The 23478-nt window shown below is 35.8% G+C and overlaps 1 protein-coding gene across 11 annotated transcripts in view; it reads left to right on the top strand.

Annotated features, from left to right (window-relative positions):
• LOC115216522 (misshapen-like kinase 1) overlaps positions 1-23478 on the top strand; it is an 835290-nt gene that overhangs the window by 672925 nt on the left and 138887 nt on the right. For 10 of the 11 annotated variants that reach the window (XM_036506597.1, XM_029785962.2, XM_029785970.2 and 7 more), the window contains 3 exons: positions 9523-9751; positions 14192-14257; positions 20835-20986. In XM_036506597.1, the coding sequence (XP_036362490.1) occupies positions 9523-9751; positions 14192-14257; positions 20835-20986 (447 nt within the window). The remainder of the gene's footprint in view (positions 1-9522; positions 9752-14191; positions 14258-20834; positions 20987-23478) is intronic. The other variant, XM_029785961.2, reaches the window with a different exon arrangement.

Here is a 23478-nt window from a genome sequence, read left to right as displayed (position 1 = left end):
ACAAACTTCATTGATCGCAGTTTATTCTACTTCAAATTTTTTTTTTTTGCACGCTTGGGCAGGGTTGTGGGAGTGGTGGATACTGGATGGTAATGTTTGTGGGATGTTAAAAGGCTGTTTTCTGTTTTAAAGATATATAAACCAACTTGACAGTGGTTAAAGAACCAGCTTTCTGTGTCTTGTATTCTTGTGTTTTTCTCTAGTTTGTGTTGTTATCCTTAACACAAAGAGTAAAGTGGTTATTTATGTAGTAAGAAGATGATGTTTGTAGTATTGACAGTAGAGAAGTGTGGGATATTCTTATATCACATAACTGTAAACTTGGTCTTTGGATTCATGTATACATTTCCAGCAATTATGTTTGTTAATTCCTTTTAGTTTAGTTTGCTATGATGAAAATAAATGTTGTTTTACTTTTCTTCCCCCCCCCCCATTTTTTTTTTCCTGTTTTGACAGGGTGTTTGTTATGGCAAGACAATGAAATCTTTGTAAGATGTGTATTAACTGTCTCATACAATCAAGATATTCAAACAAATAAACGAACTCCTTATCTCAGCTCTATTTCATTGGTTTTGTTAGGAACAGACCCAATTGAGCATTAAATTGTATATTGTTTTAAGGTGGCGAGCTGGCAGAAACGCTAGCACGCCGGGTGAAATTCGTAGCAGTATTTCATCTGTCTTTATGTTCTGAGTTCAAATTCCACTGAGGTCGACTTTGCCTTTCATCCTTTTGGAGTCGATAAATTAAGTACCAGTTGCATACTGGTGTTGATCTAATCGACTGCCCTCCCTCCCTCCAAATTTCGGGCATTGTGGGCTGTGTGGTAAATAGCTTGCTTACCAACCACATGGATCTGGGTTCAGTCCTACTGCATAGCACCTCGGGCTGACCAAAGCCTTGTGAGTGGATTTGGTAGACAGAAACTGAAAATAGCCTGTCGTATATATATATATATATATATATATATATATATATATGTTTGTGTGTCGTGTTTGTCCCCCAACATCGTTTAACAACCAATGCTGGTGTGTTTACGTCCCCGTAACTTAGCAGTTCGGCAAAAGAGACCGATAGAATAGGCTTACAAAGAATAAGTCCTGGGGTCGATTTGCTCAACTTAAGGCGGTGCTCCAGCATGGCCACAGTCAAATGACTGAAACAAGTAAAAGAGTATATTGTTTTATTAGTTTATATAGGTGCATGGGTGAGTGTGGGCGTTTGAAAAGCTTTCTTCCTAACCATGTTGTCTTTGGTTTGGTTCAATCCCATTTTGCAGTACCTTGAACAAATGTCTTCTACTATGACCATGGGCCACCCAAAGCCTTCTGGGCAGATGGAAACTGAAAGGAAGCTGTCATATATATATCATTTAATGAACACAGTGTAAAGATACTAGCTACTGGTAGTTTCTTGCTTTGGAGGCACGAGACTTGGCAGGTTCTTATAACATGATTCATGTCTCCAAGCAGTCTTCAAGATCTGTGCACATGGGTTGCTTAACTCTTTAGTATTCAGATAAATCTTTCAATTAATCATGCATTATCTCACTCCTTTTAGATTTCAATGATGTGATAGTATATTTTTATAATGACATTTATAGTATCTCAACAATCTGCCCACCATAACAGAATTGTGATCCTAAAACCAAGGTACCACGTAAAAATGCATTGGTGTGGGTGTTAGTGTTGTGTAAAAAGTATTGGTGTTGGTGCCATGTAAAAAGCACACAGTACACTCTCTGGAGTGGTTGGGGTTAGGAAGGGTGTCCAGCCATAGAAACCAAACCAAAACAAGACATATGAAACCTGATGTGGCCTCTAGCCTTGCCAGTTCCTGTCATGCTGTCCAACCTATTACCAGCATGGAAAAATAGATATTATGATGATGATGTGAGAGGCCAAATTCGGTCAGTTTATGCATAAAACTTGTAGAATATTTGGCCTGGTTTAAATGTTAGATTTCTAAACTGGATTTGCTATGTTCTCTTTCTCTTCACTTTCTGCTCTCCTTAAAAGTAATTTGCTATACCATAACCCATGACTGAATTATACTACTATATGTGTGTGTGTGTGTGAGAGAGAGAGAGCACAATGTGTCACACTATATCACCATCTGTTTTTATGTAAACCTTGATCAGTTCTGCTTGAGTGAACTTCTGGCATGTATATGATTGATAAATCAATGCAGAGAGACCTAAAACACAGTACGGCTAGTACAAGGTTAGACCACTCTGCTGCACTTAGCCACAGTGGTTTGTGGTGCAGGCATGCTGCATTTTTCTCCACTGTCCAGTCTGTTCTCATATGCTTACAAATTCTGGTGGTGGTCATGGCCAAGGCAGGCAAAAATGAACATAGTCTGAATATGACTTTTGCTCATACTCTTTTTATCTGCAGTGGTGTGCATCTCAGCAGTGGTTTTACACTAATCACATGAGTGTTGTTGTTGTTGTTTCTTTTATCAATGGGTGTATGTACTCAGTATCACCGTTATTTAATTTATCTGACAAATATTTCTTCATCACACTGTATTTGGCTATATATATATATATGTATATGTATAACAATAATCAAGTATACCGAAAAAAGAAAAAACACCCAGTGAGAATTGTTACTGCAGGCTAACTCTCCAGATGAGCTTCCTTTGTTTTCTCGTTTGTGTTTTTATCTATTGTGCTTTTGTCGTGTCTGTACACCATAATAGCTAAGTGAGACATTTTACAAATGTCTGCTTATCTTTCTTGTATGTATGTGTGTGTGTGTGTGTGTGTAATACGGATATATTCCATTATATAGTTAGATGGGGTTTGTTTGATGTTTGTTGCAATCAGTTTTTGCATTCTTAGAACCTAGTGTACCAACAGACAGTTATAAATTTCAAAGTAATTATATGGTACCAATATAGGGTTATGTATTTATAAGTAACCGCCTGATGGCCTACTGAGAGCTTGTGATGTGGCTGTAGATTTTTAAGCTAAAGTATGATGCCTGTGCGCTGTTTGTGATAGATTTGCAGATCTTTAAGGAACAGTAAACTGTCATTACAGAGTTGTGATGTAGCTCCACATTCTTTAACGAGGTGTGCACTGCCTGTATGAGATGTAAATAGCTTTAAATATTGCTTCTTACCAGGCTGGTAATAATTTTATGCTATATCTGGACGAAAAAAATAAATAAATATATATATTGGTTCTTTGCGCTATAGAACCTCAGCTGTGTTTATTTGTATAACAGCCATACATTAAATTATACATCTCCTTGTGGTGTTCTATACCTAAGCTATTCAGATACGCACACGCATGCACATATGTGCATACACATACACACACGTTCCCATTTCTATGCATATTCACCTTCATGTATACCATATTTTTCTTGTGCATTTAAACCTTTATACCAAACTCATATTACGATAGCACACATTTTGCAAGCATGTGCATATGTGTTAGTGAATGAATATCAGCTTATTTCCTACATTACCATACATATCCAGGCACTCACATTACACACAGACACGTGCACCTTATACTTACAGATACGCTTAAGCAAACTGACGTGTGCACATTGCATTACGCTTGTATTTTAAAGCAGGAGTGCGCATACCACCAACAACCAACAACAAATTTAATACATTTCTTTTTTTTCCTCTCTTTCCCATCTTTCGGTTGCCTTCAATTGTCATCCCACCAGCCCGACTGGGTCCTTCCTCTGTTGACATAGATGAAAGTCACATCTGTTAGACGAGTTTCTCTTTGGTTTGTTGCATCAATCGAAGTGGAGGAGGCGCTGGGGGGGGGTTCTGGGAACGGGTTGGCAGGGGGGAGGTGAAAGCAAAAACCACTCAGTAGGTTGTTCCCCAATCAATGACAGCTTATCTTATGAAGCTAGCAAGGGAAACATGTGCTTCCTTAGCATTGCAAATATGTCCCTCTTCTTTTCATGTACGTAAAGCTTTAGAAGGAGGCCAGCTTCTTCTCCTTCTTCTTCTTCTTCTTCTTCTTTTTCTTTTTCCTCTTCTTCTTCTTCCCCACCACTGTCACCACCATTACCACTGCCACCTACCAATATCACCACTGCAACCATGACAACAACCATCACCATCAATACCATTGCCAACACCACCATTACTAATCTCAACACCACTACCACCACCAACAACAACAACAACAACACCACTACCACCTCCACCACCACCACCATTGTTTTGTTCTAGTTTCTTCCCCCCCCCTCCACAAATTTATCCTTGATGTTGCCTGCTAAATTGCAATATGGGAAAACCCTATTGGAAATGTTTCATTGATTTTCCTCCACCCTCACTGTCTCTTTTCCTCCTCTTCCTCTCTCACAGCTGTGTGCTATGTTGTGTGTGTGTGTGTGTGTGTGTGTGTGTGTGTGTGTGTTTAGTTGGGTTTTTTCTCTTTTTTTTTGGTTCTTTTTTATCCACTGTTGTTATTAGATTTTGGTGGTTAGCTGTAGAAGGGAACAAGAGCAAGACGGGTGAGAGGGTGGGGGATGGAAATCGAATGGGATTTTTTTTTATTTGCTTATTCATTTATTTCTCTATCTATTTGTTTTGTTTATTTGTTTTTGCCATTTCTTAAAGATGCATTCGCGCACTGAAATAATAATTGCACGCTCACACTATTTACTTGCGAAGATAATGTATGCAAACATATTTATGTCAACTGAAGAAGGTTAACTGGAGAAATATAAAAATATAAAATATAAAAATATAAAAAAATGATAATAAAAAACCCCAATAGGCGCAGAAGTGGCTGTGTGGTAACCAACCATATGGTTCCGGGTTCAGTCCCACTGCGTGGCATCTTGGGCAAGTGTCTTCTGCTTTAGCCCCGGGCCGACCAATGCCTTGTGAGTGTATTTGGTAGACGGAAACTGAAAGAAGCCTGTCGTATATATGTATATATATATATATATATATGTATGTGTGTGTTTGTGTGTCTGTGTTTGTCCCTCTAGCATTGCTTGACAACCGATGTTGGTGTGTTTACGTCCCCGTCACTTAGCGGTTCGGCAAAAGAGACCGATAGAATAAGTACTGGGCTTACAAAGAATAAGTCCTGGGGTCAATTTGCTCGACTAAAGGCGGTGCTCCAGCATGACCACAGTCAAATGACTGAAACAAGTAAAAGAGTAATAAAAACAATGAAGACAATAGAAAATAAAGAGAAAAACACTTCTATGAATATACACACATGTGTGTGTGTGTGTGTACGCATACTCCTATATTTGAGTAGGTGTATACCACTCTGGGTGTGTGTGTAATATGGTGTTTTTATTGATATATAGAAGCTGTAGGACATGTTTTCTGCTTATGTCCCCTACTTTTACCATCTCAACACTATTTCTTCCTTAACGACTGGTGTCTTGGTAATTAATCTTGTAATATCGAAGTGCCATGTGTTTGCTTGATCATCTCACAAGTTGCCGTTGTCGTCGTCGTCATCATCGTCATTGTCATCATCATGATGGCTGAAGGAAAGTGACTCTGTTACTCTGAAAAACTGTTTGGAGGATCATCAGAAGGTCAATTTTGTATGTGCATGTGTGTGTATGTGTGTATGTACATGATTGTGTGTGTATGTGTGTTTACTATGTGCTCATCATCACCATTATCATCATCACCACCATCATCTTCACTGAATGCCTGTCTTCCATGCCGGCATGGGTTGGATGGTTGGACAGGAGCTGGCAAGCCAGAGGGCTGCATCAGACTCCAGCTGTCGGCCTGGGCATGATTTCTATAGCTGGATTCCCTTCCGAATGCCACAGAATGTGCCAGGTACTTTTTGCATGGCACCAACATGGCTACTTTTTATGTGGCATTAGCACAAGTGCTTTTTCCATGGCGCCAGCACAGGGTTCTTATAGTTAAAACATCAATTGTTATATTTGATTATATTAAGATGCACTTTTTACCAAAAATAAAATGTTTCAAAAAATCACCATGAGCCCTACATGCAAAGTTAGTCCTCCTATGTATTTTAATCCTTAAAATCTCATTTGTTTTTCACCTGATTGTGTGCTGCTGAAGTTGGGGTGTATCTAATAATCCCATTTGTCTTTTATGCCTTCAAATACAGTTCCAATAATTTTACATCATGTCTTATCTAAGAGACATCTGATGTGAGGTAACTTCTTATAATGACACAACTTAAGGACAGCCTGTGACATCACTCTAATTACAACTGAAGACATAACAGTAGGATGAAAGTTGAAACCACCTGCATGCACACACACACACAAACACAACATGGTAGGGTATTGAACAATTACCCCTTGGATCACAAATCCAAACCCAGTGTAGGTACTCTTTCTCAACACAACAATTTATTTTCAAGATCCTCACTTCATGCCATCGTCCAGGGTTATGTAGGAGAAAGGTCAACTGAGCTGGTCACTATTTATACTTCGTATTATCAGTTGACTTTATTTACTGCAAAGTGTAAATATTATACACGTATGTTATGTGCAAGCAAGAAAAACAAGGAGATGGAGTAGGAGGGAGAGTTTTGTATGTGTGTGTGTGTGTGTGAGAGAGAGAGAGAGAGAGAGAGAGAGAACTCATAGCTTAAATCTATGCCACTGTATTGTCGATCGTCTGATACCATATCTGTAATCTAAAGTAAACAAAATGTTCACACACATACACACATACACTATCAGTCACATACAAACATTATCACATGTCAATACATATGTGTGTTGCACACACATAGTAACACACAAGGCAAATATTTCCCTACTTCTTGTGTAATGGAGTGTTGCATTATATCATGATAAAATGAATTCTTACTATATGTAACTTAATTCTCTAATCTGTTACCGCTAATATATTTTTTCTTTTAAATACCTCTACGTTCCCCACCTGCCTTTTCTATCCACAATTTTTTTTAGTGGTATCTTTATGGAGTGTTTCTGGGTAATGTTCTGAGTAATGTTATGACACTGTGGTCATTTGTGCGTTTTAGATTGGAGTATGATACACAAGCCGTTTGCTCTACCGTTGTGTCCAGAATATGTGACTTGATGGAAGTTTGAAAGCTGTTTTCTAATTCCTAATACCTCTTGGCTCTACGTATTTCCAAAGTAGACAGATAATGGACCATTTTCTTGGCACAAATGTACAGAAATCTTCATATTTCAAGTATATTCCTTTTAGGAGACTAAAACCACCAGCACCACCACCACCACCATCATCGTGACCATTACCATTACCAACAGACACCGTAACATGTTGTTGTTGTTGGTGGTGGTGATGGTGGTGATGGTGGTGGTAATGTTGATGTTTGCCATCATCATTCTGCTATAATCTTGTACATTTTAATGCCAATTTTTCTGCTGGCATCTTTAACCCTTTACCATCCAGAGCACTTTATCCGATATAATGCTTATTTATCCACATTATTTTGAATTAACCATGCATTATCTCATAGCTTAAAGATTTCAATGATGTGAGTGTTTATTACTAGAAGGACATTGTCGGGTAGGTATGAGAGGCCAGATTTTTACCTGTTTGAACATAGGCGTAGGAGTGGCTGTGTGGTCAGTAGCTTGCTTACCAACCACATGGTTCTGGGTTCAGTCCCATTGCTTGGCACCTTGGGCAAGTGTCTTCTACTATAGCCTCGGGCCAACCAAAGCCTTGTGAGTGGATTTGGTAGATGGAAACTGAAAGAAGCCCATCGTATGTATGTGTGTGTGTGTGTGTACATATATATATATATATATATATATATATATATATTATAATAATAATAATATGAGGGAATATTATTCCAAACTTACAGGGAAAAAATTCAATTTAGAAATACTAAATCAAATTTCACAAAATATAATATATATTTTATATATATTATACCTATAAGAGGTAATTTTTCTAAATGATATAATTTAATTTTTCATTATTGAATTGATAAAAGGTGTTTTTTTTCTAATTTATATATATATATATATATATATATATATATATATGTGTGTGTGTGTGTGTGTGTGTGTGTGTATGTTTGTGTGTCCGTGTTTGTCCTCCAACATCGCTTGACAACTGATGCTGGTGTGTTTGCGTCACCGTAACTTGGCAGTTTGGCAAAAAGAGACCGATAGAATAAGTACTAGGCTTACAAAGAATAAGTCCTGGGGTTGATTTCTTCAACTAAAAGGCTGTGCTCCAGCATGGCCACAGTCAAATGACTGAAACAAGTAAAGAGTAATAACACAAAGTATGGCCAGTTTAGATACGAAAGGGATAATCATTGCTCTGTTAATCAACTTTCTGTTGCTATTGCTAACTATGTCATTGTTAAGATTTGATATTGTTTTTAACTTTTTACATGCCTTTTATGTAACCCTACGTATGACCCAGTTTTTTGTGCAATGTCACTTTGTCCAACATCACTTCATCACTTTTGGTCCAATGATTTTTTTTTTGTCCTGTGACTTTTTGTTCAATTTCAAATGAACTCTTTAGAAAACAAGGTGAACATCAAAATCAAATAATCATTGAGAATTTTATTGATAGGATTTGTCATCGGACAAAAATATGTTGGACCAAAAGACGTGGACCAAAAGATGTTTGACAAAGTGATGTTGGACGAAAAGACATAGCTCCAACCCTACATGGTATTGTCCTGTTCTGTCCCCGATGTTTTCTGCGAACCCTTAGTGGTTACTAAGGAAAACATTATTATTATTATTATTTTACTTCTCAGAGCTCTTGGTCATACTGGCTTTGGTTGATTCTGTGAGAGCAGACAGCAACATGTTGTCACAGGATCTCTTTCCACAAAATTATAAGCTTTCATACTTGGATATTAACTTATCATGAAAGACAGTCAACACCCAAGCACTAATCTCAAAATCCTATCATCACCAACATCATCATTATCATTAAGGAGGTGAGGTGGCAGAATTGTTAGCATGCTGGGCAAAATGCTTAGCAATATTTCGTCTGCAGTTACGTTCTGAGTTCAAATTTCACTGAGATCGACTTTGCCTTTCGTCCTTTCAGGGTCGATAAAATTAGTACCAGTCATACACTGGGTCGATGTAATGAACTTAATACCTTCCTCCAAATTTGAGGCTTTGTGCTTCCTGTAGAAAGGATTATTATTATCATTATCATCATCATTAAGGTGGTGAACTGGCAGAACCATTAGCACGCTGGGCAAAATGCTTAGTGGTATTTCATCTGTCTTCACGTTCTGAGTTCAAATTCCATTGAGATTGACTTTGCCTTTCATCCTTTTGGGGGCCTATCAATTAAGTACCAGTGAAACACTGGAGTCGATGTACTTAGCTCATCCCCTCCCCTAAAATGGCTGCTCTTGTGGCAAAATTTGAAACCATTATTATTATTATCATTATTATTATTATTGTTGTTGTTGTTGTTGTTGTTGTTATTATTTTCTTGTTATTTTATTGCTTGGTTGTATTCTATTAATCAACTTGTATTTCCTCCTTTTCCCCTCTCCTACCCCCACTATCCCATCTTTCATTTTAGTATCGTCAGGCAGTGGGCAAGCAGGCTCCGATGAACCACCAGAAATCCTTCACAGCATTTGGTTTTGGAGCTGGCTCCACTATTGGCTCCATGACACCATCCCGCCGCGGCTCCCAGATTAACGTTAATGTAACCCCTTCACAGCCAATTGAAGCTGTTAGTGATACGCCCGAGATCCGCAAGTACAAGAAACGGTTCAGTTCTGACATTCTCTGTGCTGCCTTATGGGGTGAGTATTCTGACCAAATTTTAACACTCTACATTGAAATTTCCATTCCATTATGTCATACTTGTCACATATTTATCAACTTAACTTTTCATTTCAATTATGATACCACTTAAAGATAATTAGCTGTAAAATACTGTAATAGCTAAAGATTTCTTTTATAAACTAAAACTACATTGATTTTTCTGTTTTGGGGTTTGGTTTGCAAGATTCTTTATGTGAGTTTGTGTGTTGAAGCATATTCTGTTGTGTCTGGGGAGAGTAATTTTCTTTTTGTGCCTTATAATTTAGCACACTCACTGGTAAAATTTCCGCTTATTCCTTTTATTTTTATTTTCCTAAATTTTCCTTGTGTCGTGCAACCTTTTCAATAGTCTTGACTCAAGAGAGTCAATAGTGTTGAAAGGTTGCAAGTTGCAAAGAAAATTTTAGGAAAATAGAAATAAGAAATAAGGGGAAATTTTACCGGTGTGTGTGTGTGTGTTAAATTATAAGGCACAAAAAGAAAATGACTCTCCCCAGACACAACAGAGTACATTGATTTTTCTTTTTAAGAATTAGAGAAGATTGTAGTGAGGGTTGGTGATAGGTATTTCTAGCAGTTGAATGAACTAGTGTTAGCCCTCTTGTTACCATCCTATTTTTTGAAACAATACAGACTTTGTTTCTGTTTTGAAAATAATAAAGAGTTCAGTAAAATGAGTAAGTGGAGGCACATGGCCTAGTGGTTAGAGTAGCGGACTTGCAGTCAAGGGATCGTGGGTTTGAATCTCATACCGGGTGATTTGTGTGTTTATGAGTGAAACACCTAAGCTCCACGTGGCTCTGGCAGAAGGAAATGGCAAACTTCTGCTGACTCTTTTGCCACAACTTTCTCTCACTCTTTCCTCCTGTATCTGAACCCATGCAAGAGAGTGAACTCTGCTAAAGGAATTCTAGGATCAGGTGGTGCTGTTAAGCTTGATGGTGTGTAAAGCTTGCCTCCTGGATTTTATTGTGGTTGTTGATGTAAATGATATTGTTAATTAGATGTAGAAACCTTGCCAGAAACAGAACATATGAATGAGACGTTGGTCCTTTCAACTACTTTGCAAGCTACCCATTTGGTGGGGGGGGGCAGTAATGCCAAGTGAGGACATATATTAGGTTGAAGGAACTTTTTAGTCCTTCTCACATAGAACAACCGTTCAAGTGCCTCCAGTCCACACTGTAAGATACACACAACACTCAAGTTGACTAGTTTTCCTTATTGCTGCTGCTGTGTGTGTGTGTGTGTGTGTATGTGTGTGTAAGATGATGTAGAAGATCATGATGATCGATCCAACTCATGCCAGCATGGAAAACTTTGTAGAAAATGATGATGAAAATGATTAAGACTGTAAAAGACAAAAAAAAATATATATATTATTCTTACATCTATCCTCACTCTTCACTGATTTATTGATCACTGACCCAGGATAACATGGTATATGCACATTGTTAACCAAGTTACACTGATCATGAATTGATCTGTGGTATCATGAGTTGGCAATCAGTTAAAGTTTCTGCTTGGACCACAAAACCATGGCCCTAGTGGTCATTCGCAATACTCAGGGCAACATGGGATTCTTGGAATGAAACCTATATTTCCCCATATATTATATTATTCTTTCATTACTGATTCATTCCACATGTTTTTATTTTTTTTTTGTTTTTAATCAAACACCTTGATGATAAACAAGGAGAGATGTACTGAATAGATGTACTGGGTGATGTAGTTGCTGCTTATCCCTTGTGGCCAATTCTTAACTGTAAATTATATTAAGATTTCTTATGTAGCCCTAAGTCAATACTGATTGAACAGATCTCTCAAATGATGGCATGACAACTTACTGGGTTAAATTTCAATGCTAATTTACCTGACCCTGCCTAAAGCTAAGTTGTTAGGTAAATTCTGTTTATGTCACATGGTAAATCTGTGATAAGGTAAATGCATGCAAGGCAATACATTTGTATCTCTTTTACTCTGGTTGTGCAATGAATGAAGATGACTTGTTGCTAATAAACAGTTTGATTCCTATATGAGAATTTGTCTTCAAATACATTTTGAGGATTTTTTTTGTTTTCAGAAATAAATTTTGGTTTTTGTAACCCACACATATACACACACACGCATGAATGTATATATACATAGAAATATCTGTATTTATTTATTTATTATTTATTTATTTATTTATTTATTATTTATTTATTTATTTATCTATTTATTTATTTATTTATTTAGATAGATAAATAGATATAGTGATAGGTAGATAGAGAGGTAAACAGATAGATAGATAGATAGATAGATAGATAGTTTGGTAGGTAGGTAGGTTGGTAGATGCATAGATAGGTAGATAGATAGGTACGTTGGTAGATACATAGATAGATAGGTAGTTATACACAGACATACATTTGTACATGTGTGTTTGTGTATCAGTAGTTTAAGCTCCACTAGCCATTACTCAGAGTTGTATAGATGTACAAACATATACCTAATTCTTTCAGTGTCTATAGGACATTGAAGGCATGTGTTTGCATGTCATTGAAATTCTAATTAGTGGCTGTGAGGAGTCATTAACTGCTAACTTACAAATATATACTCTACATAATGTACTGAGTGCTCCTTTTGTAGTGGAGCTATCCACGTATCTGTCTATCCATCTCTATATATTTATTCATATATATATATATAAAACATATACACACACACACAGGGTTGGCCAAAAGTCACCTGACAATGAATCAAAATTCCATAAATACTACCTGTAATTCTGTATTGACTCACTCGATTTGTTTGACTAAAGGCAGTGCACCAGCATGGCTGCAGTCAACTGACCGAAACAAGTGAAAGAATAAAAGAATTACCCACAGGAATTTGCATTTTTACCTCCACTTCGATTAATTTACCCTGGTTCGCTGACCCCTAGACCAGAGCAACTTTAAATGAAGTGTTTTGCTCCAGAGTGCAAACCCCCTAACCACTTAGCTTACACACCTTCACACACACACACTTCTAGAGAGAGAGAGAGAGAGTGAGAGAGAGATGCATAGATGCATCCTGCCATTGTTTACCTTTGTTTTACTTTTCAATAATATGATTTATACTAAGAATAGTTAGTTAGTTCGTTAGTTTGTTATACATTGTGATAAATAGTAAGTAGAGAGTTCTTGCCAGCAGCTGCGGTCAGTGGTAAGTGCTAAATCATTGGTTTAGAGGATTTAAATGTAGAATATATTTGTACGTTGTGACCACCATCACAAATGCTCCCAGCTGCCATGGTCGTACGAGGATTAAGAAGTTTAATTGCACTTCAGTATTTCTTGATATGTTTTCAAATAATTAATTTTTTCATCATCATCATCTTCATCTTCATCATCATCATCATCATCATCATCGTTATTATTCTTATTATGATTATTCTTATTATAACAAGTTTGATAGTCTTTCAGTTCGGTTGCAATATTTGCTTTAATTTTTCTACTAACTATCTATTTGCGTATTATAAAGAATGGGAGCATGAGGTGTTGGTGGTGGCGGCGGGGGATGGGGAGAGGGGAGAGGAAGGGGGGGAGGAGTTAGTCTTTTGAACACCGTTGATTAAACCTGTCTTTTTTTAATTAAAATTTCTAGCAAAGTCCGTGTGTGTCTTCATGTCCGTATGAATGTGTGTGTGTGTGTGTGTGTGTGTGACTCTATTAGTCAAGACTACTGTGGTAAACACTGCTCCCCCTTCCCTCCTGCCACACACACACACATCCTATTGATAATTGTTAGATGATAATTTTCAATTACCATATGATGTTGTTAGAAAACCTACTTAAAGTAATCTTTTAATAAATATTGTAATTTATATTATGTCTGAAATTAGAATATAAACTTTTGGTTTCTTTTCTTTTTCGTTTTTTCTTTCTCTTTTTCTTTACCTTTTTTTTTTGTTTTGTTAATGTTAATTAAGACAGTGGTAGAAATCTACTCACACAAACGAAACTCAGTGGTTGCGAGTCTTATGTTTTGGAGTGTATTTTTACCGAATTCTCAAGTCTAGAACTTTGATGCAGCAATTCTAAATCACAAGGAAAAAGAAGCTCATAGTTTGTTTTTGTGTGTGTGTGTGTATGTATGTGTACATATTTTTATATGTGTGTGTGTGTATATATATATATATGCATGTATATTTATAAATGTGTGTGCATATGCATATTTATAAATATGTGTATATGTATGTATGTATATATATGTGTTTGTATGTTTATGCATGTATGTGTATGTATATGGATATATTTACATGTGCATGTATGTATACATATGTTTTTGTATCTGGGTGTATGCATATATAAGTGTGTTAGTGTATGTGTGCATAATATATATATGGACTCACACACACACATATATATAATTTTTTTTTCCTTTTTATTTTTCAGGTGTTAACTTACTCATAGGAACAGAGAATGGATTAACTTTACTTGATCGAAGTGGTCAGGGCAAAGGTGAGCTATCAGCTACATTATAAACTGTCCAGATCCTCTCTCTCAAGTTGTCTTATTTTCTTTTGATGTATACTTTGAGGCGCATGACAGGCTTTCTAATTTATTAATCACTTGTTCTTCCAAAGACCATCCAACAGGTCATCTTCGGGAGATTTCTCATTTCTTTGTCATATCATTCGCATAAGTTTTTGATTTCCACCCACCTTCTTATCAATGTTTGTGAGTATCAGGAATATACCAGTCACAGAAAGTTTAATGATAAATTTCAAATATTATTGGTATGAAAATAACACATAGGTGTCTGACAGCTCTAAAAATATGTAATATATGGTAGCCGAACATCATTTGTTTGCAGTTAGTATATGGTCGGTAGCTGAGCTAAATTTGAATTGTCATTTTTGTTTCTAGAACATCTGTATTCTTTGGAAATTTTCAGAACACATTAAAAGTTATTACGTGTGCTTGGTTCTGCTTTGAATTGCACCAAAATGAATTGTCATAAAACAAACACGTCTTTCTTTTCTCTGATTTCTGACAAAAGGTTTGATGATAACTCTTCTTTATGAAACCACCATTCCTCTTTTCCTTTATCTTATAAGCTAAAAAAAATGGTATGCAAAAAAGCTCAACTTCTCTTCTAACACTTTACACATTTGGCTTAACATTTATGGATTGATTAAAACACATAAAATATGAAAAATAAGGTTTATCTCAGGCCAGTTCATCTATTCTTGAAATCTTAGCAGGGTTTTATTTACATACATGTAGGAGTGGCTGTGTGGTAAGTAGCTTGCTTACCAACCACATGGTTCCAGGTTCAGTCCCACTGCATGGCATCTTGGGCAAGTTTCTTCTACTATAGCCTCAAGCTTACCAAAACCTTATGAGTAGATTTGGTTGAGGGAAACTGAAAGAAGCCCATCGTATATATTATATATGTACGTATACGTATATGTGTTTGTGTGTCTGCGTTTGTCCCTCTCCTCCAGTATTGCTTGACAACTGATGTTGGTGTGTTTACGTCCCTGTAACTTAGCGGTTTCGCAAAAGAGAATGATAGAATAAGTACTAGGCTTCCAAAGTCCTGGGGTCGATTTGCTCAACTAAAGGCGGTGCTCCAGCATGGTTGCAGTCAAATGACTGAAACAAATAAAAGAATAAAAGAATGCGTGTGTGTGTGCAGGCAGACACAGATGTATCTGCGTGGTTAAGGATTTTGCATTCCAACCACATCGTTTCAGGTTCAATCCCACTGCATGACACCTTAGGCAAGTGTCCTCTATTATAGTTCTGAGCTGACTAAAACTTTGTGAGTGGATCTGGTAGGCAGAAACTGAAAGAAGCCAATTGTGTGTGTATGTATGTATAACCTATTCGAAGGTTATAATGGACACGGGTTCGTGTGTCACATAGCTAGCTAGAGGCGATGGCCTCTCGGAGCTAATCAATGGCAGCATTCATCTTATTTTTCTGGACTGCCATGTTAGCTTGGTAATAACTATTAATATATATATATATATATATATATATATATATATACATACATAAACACACACACACATATATATATATATATATATATATATATATATATATATATATATATATATAAACCTTGCCTTTTAGTCCCTATCCAGTTGTCAATTTCTGTTAGCAATTTCATCTGTTACTCTGCGATAGCTACTACTAAAATCGCTTCTCTTCCTCGCTGTGATTGCTGTGTGTCTATTTCCTGGAAACTGTGAAGAAATCCACTCTCAGCACTTTAATCTTCCCTTTTGCTTAATGTTCTCCTCACTAACTTTATTTTATATTCTACCTCAATGACTTCACTATCCTTCACTATTACCAAACACCATCCAACAAGCAATAGAACTTTTGAGATTTACGCAGTCATCTTTATTTATTTTTATGTTACCACTCCATTCGTTTTGGAGCTGTGGATAATCTGATTAGAGTGTAACAATTGATATTGAAGCTTTGTCCTTAAAGTTTTGTTCATTGACTATTACTCCCATGCGTCGTAATATCCAGGTCTTGTGCGCTGATATTAGACCATAGAATATATCACAGGCAAAGTAGATGGAAATGTACACTTTGATGATAACTGGATAATGATAACTCTTGAAGGTAAATGAATGTAATAAAGACAATAAAATTAAGCATATAGATTATGTGTCATTATGCCATGGCGGAAAGGATTTTATCTGAAAGGTTTAGGATATCACTTCCCTATCGTTCTCTCCATCTCTTCATGAAAGCTTCTCAAAAGTTTTAGTGTTCCCTCTTTCTTCAGTAAGGAAACAGTGACAACGTGTGAATTTATTCCACTCAGTAGAAACTTTCTTTACCTGTTACTATCCTCAGTTAATACCCATACTATGTGCATGTGTGACTGTATGGTAAAGATATTTGCTTCCCCAACCATATGGTTTTGATTTCAGTCCCCCTATGCGGCACCTTGGGCTAGTGTCTTCTACTATAGCCCCATGTTGATCAACACCTTGTGAGCAGCTTAAATTTGTGCCAGAAGAAAATCAACCATCTTTGATATCAAGATGAAAGGTATTCTTCCTTCAGGATAGTGCTCAGCCACATACAATGAGGATGACATTCCAAAGGCTGGAGCAGTTTGAATGGTCAACACTGCCTCACCCACCATATTTGCAGGACATTGTCCTATCTGATTATCATTTATTCTGCAATCTTCAAAATCATTTGGCTAGAAAAAATATGAATTCTGTAGACAAGGTCAGAACAGTACTGGAGGAGTACTTTTTGTCATGGACAAGTACAGTTTGGAAGAGGGGCCTTGCAAGTCTACCAGATAGAAGAGCATTGTAGAAAATGAAGGAGAGTATATTTTAGATTAAAAAAGAATGTTGTTTATCTTAAATTTGAAAAAATAAAAGAAATATAAAAAAACTGCATTATTTATGGGATGACCCAGTATTATCTTACTTGGAAACAAATGCGAGGGTTGGTGACAGGAAGGGCCATAGAAAATCCATGTCAAGAAATTGCATCTAACCCATGCAAGCATGGAAAAGCGAATGTTAAAATGACTATGATGAAGATGAGTATGACTAATCAGTCCAATCCACTTCACATACTTTTTTTTCTACCTACAAATTTTAATAATTGTTGGGTTCATTGCCTTATACTGTTGTATGTATACATAGACGAAAATAATGATTATTTTTGGTGATATGTTTCTATGACAAAAATGAGAATGAAAGATCCATTTTAGAATAAATCTGTTCTCTTTTGCAGATGACCTTTTTCACGCAAATAAATATTCTAAGTTTGTACAATAAGTTTGTGTTGTGAATGCATGTATAACTGCATGCTTTCAGATAAATGTATGTCTATGCTCACATACAGTGTCTGTCCAATAGAAAAAGAACTTGAATCTTGAAAGCTATTCACCAAACAAATGGCACAATATGCTCATGACTGCAGTACTAAGTGTGAATAACCTTGACTTTCAACATAATAATAAACACACCACATCAGTTAGCTGTTGATCTACTTAGTTATTTGTTACAAGTTGGAGAGTCAGAGATTTTTCAGAACAGTGTGTTTGTGTGAAGTTCAGCTTCAAATTGGGAAAGATTCTTTGAGACCTACACAATGTCACACATAGCATCAGTGTTTAAAAGACTCTTCTTAATCCAGGTAGCTTTCTACAACGATTGATGCTGTTGGGGTTTCTAAAGAAAAGTTTTGCATATGTAAAAGTTCATGTTACATCATCAACATCATCATTGTTGTTTAACGTCTGCTTTTCATGCTGGCATAGGTTGGATGGTTTGACTGAGGGCTGGCAAGCCAGAAGGCTGCACCAGGCTCCAATCTGAACCAGCAAAGTTTCTACAGCTGGATGGCCTTTCTAACACCAACCACTCCGAGAGTGTAGTGGGTGCTTTTTACATGTCATGGTTTAAAAAAGAAAAAGAAAAGCAATTGAAGATGCATTGTGATGCCACAAAAATTTTCTGACAAATGAACAAAAAACCAAGTCACAGTGAGTTAGAGGAGTTGTTTGGATAAGGATTAAAATCTTTTTGAAAAGTGCCATGTTAAATGAAACAAGTGTTTGACAATGATGTCGAAAAGAAAAGGCAGTCAGTTTGGTGGATTGGATTATTGTCACCACAGTTAAAAATCAAAATCAAATAAGCATGTCAGATTTGCTCATACTGTTATATGGTGATGTTGATTGTCGTTTTTGACAAGAAGGGCATCTTTCACCATGATTTTGTTTCCTGTCATTAGATCAATGATCAGTTTTCTTTGAATGGCTGAGTTATTTGAGAGAATTTGTGCAAAGGAAGAAACTGCAAGTATTGTTGATAAATGAAACTGAGACATTGCACCATGACAACACACTGGTTCACGTTGTGTCACGTCTTATCCATGATTTTTTGGCAAAGCACAAAATGATTTTTGTTTCCTTACCCCCATCATCCTGTTCTCTGGATTTGGCTACTGCAGCCTTTGTGTGTGTGTGGGTGTGTGTGTGCGTGTGCTAAGTCTACCTTGGAAGTTTGCTGGTTTCTGATGATAGAAGAGACTGAAGAATATTTACTGTGGGAAATGTATGCTGTCCTTAAAATGTAGGCCTGAACTGGAAAACAATATAGGTAGTGATATATAGCAGTAAAGAGGATTATGTTGAGTAAGATAATGTAAGTAATTTATAAATGAAGTTATAAATTTGTGCTTGTTTTTTTTGTTAAGAAAAAAGTCTGGTTTCATTAAAAAGTACTTAATGGTTTTTAGCTGTTGTCTCTGAAGTGCCTTTGATGGACAGAAGTAGTTTGTGATTTCTTAATGTTGATCTTTATTGGCATTAATATATTTGCCCTGACATAGGCTAAACTCAATCTAGACTCAATTATCTGTCAACAACATGGCCACAGTTTGGTTTATTATTATGACAGTAAATACAGTTTAATAGGAAGTGTTGAAATGCCAAAATATACATTTAGCTTAATATTTTCTATTAGCAGAGTGTGTATATAATTAGTGTATATTTTGCCAATTTACTTACTTTACAAAATCCAGTCTAGCAGCAAATGGTTCTGGCCACACGCTTCTAATAAGATTATGGTGTATTAAATTTGTTTAGATTACTAAATTTAGATGTTGTATAAAAGACTCACCTCTTATAAGTTCATACATGCATGAAATGGTTATTAATCTTGTTATCTTACCTTTCTTACTGACTGGCTTTATTATTCTAAAGAGTTATAATTTTTTTTTGCTTTTTCCGCATAAAAAAAAATGTACATCAAATGTTATTGCTGTTTTATCCATTAAAAATGAATTTTTTCTTTTTTATTAATCTCAAAGCCACTTCTTGAAACTGACAAGCCTTGCACAACATTATTTAAAAGTCTAATTTAGGGAGTTAAAACGAATGTTCAGTCTGGTGCCAAACAATTTCCTTGGGTCACTAACTTTTGACTATAATCTATTAATTGCATTCATTGAAGTGTTTGTCGCAACCTGTGTATTAACTTGGTAATGTACACTGTTGCACAATTGCTGTCAATTAGATTTAAATGTAGACTCTAGGCAAAAGCCACCATCATTTATATTCAGTAATCACCACGGTTGTATAATTACCATTATAACTATCCAACTGATTTGGTGGCATTAACTCTTTTTCTTCGAAATCAGTAGAACATTCTGCCTAATCATTGTCATCATTTAGATCCACTCATAGAGTCTATTACATAATTATTGAAACATGAACCTAATGGGAATGTGTCGTTATTATTATTATTATTATCATTATCATTAGTGCTATTAGCATCATCATTGTTGTTTAAAGCTTTGTGGTAAATTGTTATATAATCGCTAATAGCGTGGAGTTTGTGTCCGACATGGTCGTCTGAATGTTATCAGTGACAACCAGTTGCAGAATAATAATCTTTACCAGCAGCAGTAGCAGCAGCAACTGAAGCTCTTGTAACTAATACCAAACTTTGAGTTCCTAATCACCAATCATTGAGACACAACACTTATACTCGATACTATTGTACGGTTAACTTTGCAGACAGACTGGCAGCTGCATTAATCGGGTGTTAGTCTTGATAAGACTTTCATCTTCTTTTCCTTACATCAAAGATGACCACCTTGTGCCATTGCTGTCATTAACATTCTCTTCTCCAACATTTCTGTTATGATAAAGAAATAACAATATTAAAACAGCAAATGGGTTGGGGGTAGAAAGGGGCAAGATGGAAGTAGTGAATAAATAATATGATTTATTGTTGTGCGATATCTTATTTATTCCATGTTTGGTAAAAGTAAATATAAAATAAATATAAAATATCCTGCTGGGTTTTTTTCTTTGATTTTATTATTATTGTTTTTATGTTTAATTTTTGCATTCTTTATCTTGTTTTATATTTTTCTTATCGGTAATATTTAAATTGACAATAACAAGTTGTGAACATTGTTAGCGATATCTCAAAATGTCTGTATTATTGCCTGTTAAAATTACTTATCACTCTTTTCATCTAGTCTTTCATTACTGAAGCAATATTTCAACATTGTCTTTCAGTATATACATTAATATCCCGCCGTCGATTCCAACAAATGGAGGTATTAGAAGGCCAGAACATTTTAGTCACAATCTCCGGAAAGAAAAACAAAATCCGTGTATATTATCTTTCATGGTTGAAAAGTAAAATTTTCAAAACCGAAGCTATAAGCGTAAGTATTGTTCGGAATAGTGTTCTTTAAACAAAACCATCGTCTCAAATGAGACTTATCAACAACAACGAGAAGAATGTAGTTTACATTTTCTCTATTGATCAATACATTTGATTTTATTGTTTATATAGAATAAGTTATCAATATAAGCTTGGCCATTTCTTGTTTTCCTATCTCCTCATAAAGACTCTCTTTGTATTCATAAAATATTTATATGATTTTACTTCTTTTTATTTATTTATTAATATTTATATATTTGTTTCTTTCATTCACTCTCACTCTCTCCCTTTTCCTCTCTTCTTTTTCTTGCTTTTTTGTTCTAAAATTGCATACATATATACATATACATACATACATATATATATATGTATATATAAATGTGTTTGTTTATTTTGCTAAACTTTTTTTAGAATAATAGTACAATAGTAACAAGAAGAATAACTGACAGAAATCACATCTTTTCAATATTATCAACAATTTTTGATTTTTTTATCCAATACATTTTTCTATATTTATATTCCCATTTTTAATATGTGTCTGTATGGCTTTCTCTCTATCTCTTTCTCTCTCTCATATATATATATATATATATATATATATATATATATATATATATATAATAAATAAATAAATAAATATATTTATTTATTTATTGTTGTTATTATTATTATTATTAGTATTATTTAGATTTTTTATGTTCACATATTTATAGACCAGCAATCCTTAAATCTCCAGTTTCTATTTGTTCATGGTTATAGTTTCGCTGCTCCAAAGATATCGAGCCGTATTTATTATTATCATCATCATCATCATTATTATTATTATTATTATTTTATTTCTTCCTTTTCTTTGGCTAATATTTAATTCCAGGGTCAGCACTTGCAGAATCGTAATAACTTGGGGGAGAAAAAAAAAATATGCACAAGATGTTCTGCGAGTGATTCCTATAATAATCGATATTCCATCCATGCAATGCTTTATTTCTCATCTGCTTAATGCAGCTAGGTTCAGAACCTTAACACTAGCTTAATGAACTAGCAGAGACATTTATCATTTATTTATATTTTCTATGCCAGAATGGATTGGATGGTTTTACCCGTTTCTGTATTTCCTATGGATTGCTAGAGCATGTTGGTGTGGTGTGGTGTGGTGGTGATGGTGGTGGTGGGGGGGTCATTTTGATTTATGTGCTTATATCATATGCACCTTGCCTCTTATAAATAATAAGGTAAACATTCATACATTTCCAATTCTTTCATTTTTCCGCACCACCCCGTCCCTTTACTCTTTGTTTCTGTGAAATTTGATTTGGTCTCTAATTAAATACAGTAACACTGGTGCTATAACTTTTACATGTGTGCACCTACACACACACACACACACACACACACACACACACAAACACATACCCCTCTGTTCATGCTGTCATCTGGGAACATTTTCCAAGCGTTAACTAACTTCCCTAGCATGTATGCAATTCCTTCTGATCTGTATTATTATCCAAGTCCCAATTGACATTCACGTAATGCAAGTTAGGTGGATTATAAGTTAGCCAAGTTGATAAGGTGTTGGTCAGTATCAGCAGTTGATCCCCCGCAACGCAGAGGCTGTACTGTATTCCTCTCTTACATCTATAACTTTTGTTTGTTCGGCCTAATTCTCTATGAATAAGCACTTTGGTGGGGCACAATTCATTGCTGCAATCAGTCGAAGGACTCTCTACAAATAGATGTATGCATTGTTAGCTTGTATAAATGTTGTAATTCCCTCATGAGAGTCATAATGGATCAGCTATGTTTATTTTTCTCCCTCAAGAAGAAAGCAATCTGGACTTCTTTGTGTGTGTGTGTGTGGTGGGGCATTGGCATTGCTATGTGGTCGATAAGTTTGCTTTGCAGTCATGGCTCTTTGGTGACAAGTTTGCTTCCCAACTGCATGGTCTTGGGCTCACACATGTGTGTGTGTATATATATATATATATATATATATATATATATCTTATATATATATATATATATATATTCTTTTATTCTTTTACTTGTTTCAGTCATTTGACTGCGGCCATGCTGGAAAACCACCTTTAGTCGAGCAAATCGACCCCAGGACTTTTTCTTTGTAAGCCTAGTACTTATTCTATCGGCTTCTTTTTTGCCGAACCGCTAAGTTACAGGGACGTAAACTCACCATCATCGGTTGTCAAGCAATGCTGAGGAGACAAACACAGGTGCACAAACATGCACACACACACACATACATACATACATATATATATATATGACTGGCTTCCATCAGTTTCTGCCTACCAAATCCACAATCCACTGACAAGGCTTTGATTAGCCTGAAGCTATATTAGAAGACGCTTGTCCAAGGTACCATGCAGTGGGACTGAACTTGGAACCATGTGGTTAGTAAACAAGCTACTTACCACACAGCCACTCTTGTGCCTATATATATATATACCCTCTTATGTTTTTGCTTGTTTCAGTCATTTG

Source organism: Octopus sinensis, linkage group LG10 (assembly GCF_006345805.1).
Source record: "Octopus sinensis linkage group LG10, ASM634580v1, whole genome shotgun sequence".
Classification (NCBI taxonomy): Eukaryota; Metazoa; Mollusca; class Cephalopoda; order Octopoda; family Octopodidae; genus Octopus; species Octopus sinensis.
This window is presented reverse-complemented; position numbering and strand designations above follow the sequence as displayed.